The 6000-nt window shown below is 41.6% G+C and overlaps 1 protein-coding gene across 3 annotated transcripts in view; it reads left to right on the forward strand.

The window, feature by feature from the left end:
* The window catches only part of BRD1 (bromodomain containing 1), a 110207-nt gene that overhangs the window by 93480 nt on the left and 10727 nt on the right, over window positions 1-6000 (forward strand). For all 3 annotated transcript variants that reach the window (XM_075857214.1, XM_075857213.1, XM_075857215.1), the window contains 2 exons: window positions 3130-3265; window positions 4904-5034. In XM_075857214.1, the coding sequence (XP_075713329.1) occupies window positions 3130-3265; window positions 4904-5034 (267 nt within the window). The remainder of the gene's footprint in view (window positions 1-3129; window positions 3266-4903; window positions 5035-6000) is intronic.

Genomic DNA, 6000 nt, shown 5'->3' on the forward strand with positions numbered 1-6000 from the left:
CAGTTGACTACGGTATTGATTCCGTCAAAACTATGGAACCCTTAAATGACGGTGACAAACGTAAACCATTTGCACCGGACCCTGTCACCATTGAAACCTATGGTTTCCGTTTGGAATTCCGTTCATGGGTTCTCCTGACTGAAAGATCCGACGGAACCCATGGACGGAGTTCCAACGCAGACGTGAACGAAGCCTTGCGCTTTTTTGTGAACAACCTCTTGGATTTTCTTCTGAATTTCTTATTGCTGGGTCACTAAAAATGTGAAGTGTTCTAACCTTGTTTCTAAAGACAGTGTATATATGTACAGTATACTCACACACTATATAGAAATAATAATATACCCATTATATGGTAACTTCTGGCTTTTTTTTCTTCTATATATACATGGTTGTGGGTGTTGCTATTTACAATGTGTTTGCGATGTTTTTCTCTGATTTTCCAAATTCAGCTTTTAGGAATGCCATTTCCCATAGGACCTATTGCATCCAGTGCGTGTGCCAACTGCAATGATGTCACTTTTTCCATCTGTTTCTGTAGGGTAGAGGGGTTAATGCAGTGAATTTCTTTAAATTCGGCATGTTGTAATCCAGAAAGTCTGTGCTTTTTTTACCTGCACAATTCTGCAATATGTGGGATTTCACAAGGACTGACAGACAGAACCAATTAGGAAATCCCTGTCATCAGCAGCAGATTCTGTATTACCATTCTGTTGTCAGGATGCCTCCCTGAAGGTTGTCATCACTTACATGAACATTTTATATGTTATGTTGGCGATCCGATAATCTGGGACAAATCTGGTCACGTTGATGCCAAATTGAAGTAAGTTTACTGCACCTAGAAAATCTTTTTGCATCCTGCAGTTCAACATCTTTACTAAGGCATGTACAGTTAGGTCCAGAATTATTTGGACAGTGACGCAATACTTGGCATTTAGCTGATTACCAAAACATGTTGAATATACAGTTATATAATCAATATGGCCTTAAAGTGCAGACTCTGTTTTAATTTGAGGGTATTCACATCCTAATTTGAGGAAAGGTTTAGGAATTACAGCTCTTTAAGATGTAGCTGCCTCTTTTTAAGGGACCAAATGTAATCGGACAATTCTCTCAAAAGCTATTTAATGGGCTGCATGGGCTATTCCCTCGTTAATCATTAATTAAGCAGGTAAAAGGTCTGGAGTTTATTCCAGGTGTGGCATTTGCATTTGGAAGCTCCAAAGAAAGGTATATGGGAAGCACAGCAGAACAAAACCTCCAGGGCAACGGGTGCAAGCCTCCACGGATCCGACTTGTAAATCCCCAATGGTATACAAATGTAAAGAGAAGAGGCAGCACTCCAAAGGTCGAAATATGAGAAGTTTATTCACCCATCAGTGAAAAAGGTGCAACGTTTCAGCTGCTCAATGCAGCCTTTGTCAAGCGCTTGACAAAGGCTGCATTGAGCAGCTGATACGTTGCACCTTTTCACTGATGGGTGAATAAACTTCTCATATTTCGACCTTTGGAGTGCTGCCTCTTTCTCTTTACATTTGGAAGCTGTTGCTGTGAACCCACAACATGAGTTCAAAGAAGCTCTCAATGCAAGTGAAACAGACCATTGTTAGGCTGAAAAAAATGAAGAAATGCATCAGAGAGATAGCACAAATGTTAGGAGTGGCCAAATCAACAGTTTGGTACATTCTTGAAAGAAAAAAAAGAGCGCACTGGTGATTTCGTGAACGCCAAAGGGCCTGGATGTCCACTGAAGACAACCGTGGTGGATGATCACAGAATCCTTTTCATGGTGAAGAAAAACCCCTTCACAACATCTACCCAAGTGAAGAACAATCTCCTGGAAGTAGGTGTATCCGTGTCTAAGTCTACCATAAAGAGAAGACTTCATGAGAGCAAATACAGAGGGTTCACCACAAGGCGCAAACCATTAATCAGCCTCAAAAATAGAAAGGCCAGATTAGACTGCCAAACAAGATCTAAAGAAGCCAGCCCAGTTCTGGAACAGCATGAAACTAAGATCAACCTGTACCATAATGATGGGAGGAAAAGTATGGAGAAGGCTTGGAATGGCTCATGATCCGAAGCACACCACATCCTATGTAAAACATGGTGGAGGCAATGTGATGGCATGGGCATGCATGGCTGCCAAAGGCACTGGGTTACTAGTGTTTATTGATGATGTGACTGAAGACAGAAACAGCCGGATGAATTCTGAAGTGTTCAGGGATTTACTTCTCTGATTCAACCAAATGCAGCAAGGTTGATGGGATGTCGCTTCACAGTACAAATGAACAATGACCCAAAACATACTGCGAAAGCAACCCAGGGGTTTTTTAAGGCAAGGAAGGGGAATATTCTGCAATGGCCGAGTCAATCACCAGAGCTCAACCCGATCGAGCATGCATTTCACTTGCTTGAGACAAAACTTAAGGCAGAAAGACCCACAAACAAGCGACAACTGAAGACCGCTGCAGTAAAGGCCTGGCAAAGCATCACAAAGGAGGAAACCCAGCGTTTGGTGATTTCCATGTGTTCCAGACTTCAGGCAGTTATTGCCTGCAAAAGATTATCTACAAAGTATTAAAATAAAACATTTTATTCATGGTAATGTTAATTTGTCCAATTTACTTTTGAGCCCCTGAAATGAGGAGTCTTGTGTAGAAAAATGGTTGCAATTCCTAAACGTTTCACAGGATATTTTTGTTCAACCCCTTGAATTATACCTGAAAGTCTACACTTCAATTGCATCTCAGTTGCTTCATTTCAAATCCAATGTGGTGGCATGCAGAGCCCAAATCATGAAGATTGTGTCACTGTCCAGATAATTGTGGACATAACTGTATGTGGTGACTCACTGCAGTAGGCATTACAGTGTACTTGTATTTTAATTATCAGCCCATTGTTGAACCATACTACATGGTCATATACTCGTATGTGTTTTCTTAATGCAGATTGTGTGGAGTTTCCTAGATTTTGAAGAATTTTTTTATGCAGTGAATAGATAAGCTGCATATCTAGTTATGACTTAATTCCAGGTTTTGGCAATGCATGATATGTGTCTCCTTTATAGCTGAGACTTTTTATCATTCATGCATGAATATTTAGTTGTTTTTTTTTATGCCTTTTTTTCAGGTCTGTCAAATGGTTTTGATGGAGGAGACAAGGAAAAAGATGTAGAAGTAGCTCCAGTACGAAAGGTTGAACCTCGGAGGAGATGTGCTTCAGAATCCAGTATCTCCTCCAACAACAGCATGCTATGTAACTCGAGGTACAGTTTACATTATTTTTTTAATAATTTTTTTTATTACTGTGCACCTAGCATATAATACACTAAAGATTTCCAATGGAGGTTACATCATTACATCTAAATCAGGTCACACAAGAAAACGAGATGCACACTTGTCAGAGTAATGCCTGGTACACAAGGGGTTGACTGTTGGCCAGTCTATTGTGGAAAATTCTCCACACATGGTCTGTTCTCGACTTCCTTGATCAGGATTGGATAAGACTGATTTAGATGAACAAGCTGTGTGTTTTTGTACGTTCTTTTATGTGTGATTTTTTTTTTATTACAACCAATAGAAGTCTATGGAGAGGGGGAGGGGGAGCAGGCAGAGGAAGTAGAGTACGAGACATGCTGTCTATAGAAGTCTATGAAGAGGGAAGGGGGAGCATGGGGGTGAGTAGAGTGAGTGAGACTCAGACGCGCAGCAGTTTCTAGTAAGGGCTTATTCACACGAACGTTGAACATGTACGAGTGACGGCCATTAAATCAACAACCGTCACACAGACTCAGATATTTCAATGGGGCTGTTCACACGGCTTTTGCTTCAACGGACTGTGTGAAGGGTCAAGAGAAAATAGAACATGTTCTATTTTTCAAAGTTTTTCACGGATCCCTCCATAGACTCAAGTCTATGGGGATCCGTGAAGACCGGTTCCAACACGGGTGAAAAATGGCTGTTTTTCATGTCCGTTTTTCCATGATCGTGTGAATAAGCCCTTAGTGTTAATTCTCACCCTAGTGCTGAATTCTCAGCTACACTGCTCATTACTGCTGTATAAAGTGTGTGTGTGTGTGTGTGATAGAAGAGAATCCTGCTCTCCTATGTGTGCAGTGTATATAAGACTGATGGCAGTTAGGCTCCGCCAACTAGCTCAGAGAAAACTGAAAATTTTACGAGCGAGCCGAGGGCAAAACTGCTAAATAATGCAGAATATGTCCTAAAATGGCCATAAATAGTGTTATTCCTCATGTACACACATTTGACAGCTTATTCTAAAAAGTTATGACTACTTCTAATGTGATGGTTACAGTCTGGCCCCATTGAACTGAATAGCGAGTGAATACTGATTGAACCAACTGAAGAAACTGAGCACCATAGCTTAATACAGTATATTGTAGACTTCAAATGGTACATTCCACTTGTTGGCAAAACCTTTACAAAATGGATCTAGCATGGTATTGTTATAAGTCAGGGTTTCCGTGTACCATTTCTCATGGATCTCCAACAGGTCAAATAATGAGAATTTCCTGTAGAAAAACATTTGCGAATTATTGATTTGAGTGAACTGTAGCATAGTGTATTTTCAGAGCAAATTGATATGCAAAATTCTGCTCATTGAGTCCTTGTGTAACACTATGCTGTCACAGAACTTGCCAGCAGTGTGGCCAAACCACGCACACTGTGTGGCCTCTGCCTTAGGGAATCCTCAATGTATGACCAGTTGGGGTTCTGCTGTAAGTAAAACCTTTTCTGTTACATGAATTATAGCTTAACCTAAAAAAATATTTCCTATGTCTATACAGTGAACTATTTCCAATTTTTGTATTTTTAACATAAAATTGTGTTCATGAATTCAATAGATATAGTTACACAATTTGTATTAAATTATTCTTTTATAGCGCCTTTACTTTGCCAAAGTGCGGCAAAGGTAAACCTGCACTTGTGCGACGTCACACAATAGACGATCGAAGTGAGCTTATATCTTGCATAGAAAATGGAAATTACGCAAGGGCAGCAAGAATTGCAGCAGGTATGCTTTCTATATACTTTCTTCCATTCCCTTCTTTTAAACTGGAGAACTCCCGATTAGGGATTGGAATAATCAATGTCATTGAGCAATTTATACAATATGCCTGACGTATACTGGAATCAGTATGGCTCCGATGCACCGCTGGGGTCATGGTTTCTAATCTGAACAAAAACATCTGCATGGAACTTATATGTACTTTTTTTTATTATTCGCAACCTTCTATGAAATTTTCCCTGTAATGACTATCTCTGTACAGTGCTGTGGAATATGTTACAGCTATACGTGCGTGCGCGCGTGCGTGCGTGCGTGTGTAGAAAAATTATTTTATTTTTCTAGGGAGATGTCCTTTTTTCTGTTTTCACGGCCTGACGATTCCCCCCCCCCCATAGAACCCAACGGATACGTTTTTAACGTCCGTTTTTTAGGGATCCATCCTTGTGACGTCCGTTAAAAACGAATCCTGGTCCTCACTGGAGGACTCCCCAGGCACAGCGCAACTTTAGGCGCTGAGCCCGGGGAAGCCATTGACTTCACTGTCCATATATTGACAGTGATGTAAGGGCTTTCAACTCCTGTCTTGGGAAAGCCCTTGACGTCACGATCTATATATGGACAGTGATGTGAAGAGCTTTGAGAAGCGCGAATCCCTGACCAGAGCGTTGCTGGCTCTCTGACCGGGGTTTCTGCTCCTGGTGGAGCCCCGGGTGTCGCTATCCATATATGGAAAGTGACGTCAGGGGCTCCTCTAGGAGCGGAATCCCCGTCCAGAGTGTCGGAAATGCTCTAGCTGGGGATTTTGCTCCTAGAGGGAACCCCAATGGCGCTATCTACAGGGGGAGGTGTAGCGCTATCTACAAGGTGTGTGTGTGTCTACCTACAGGGTGGGATGTGTGTGTGTGTCTACCGACATGACGGGCTGTGTGTGTGTCTACCGACAGGACGGGCTGTGTGTGTGTGTCTACCGAC

The sequence above is a fragment of the Rhinoderma darwinii genome, chromosome 3, assembly GCF_050947455.1.
Source record: "Rhinoderma darwinii isolate aRhiDar2 chromosome 3, aRhiDar2.hap1, whole genome shotgun sequence".
In the NCBI taxonomy this organism is placed as follows: domain Eukaryota; kingdom Metazoa; phylum Chordata; class Amphibia; order Anura; family Rhinodermatidae; genus Rhinoderma; species Rhinoderma darwinii.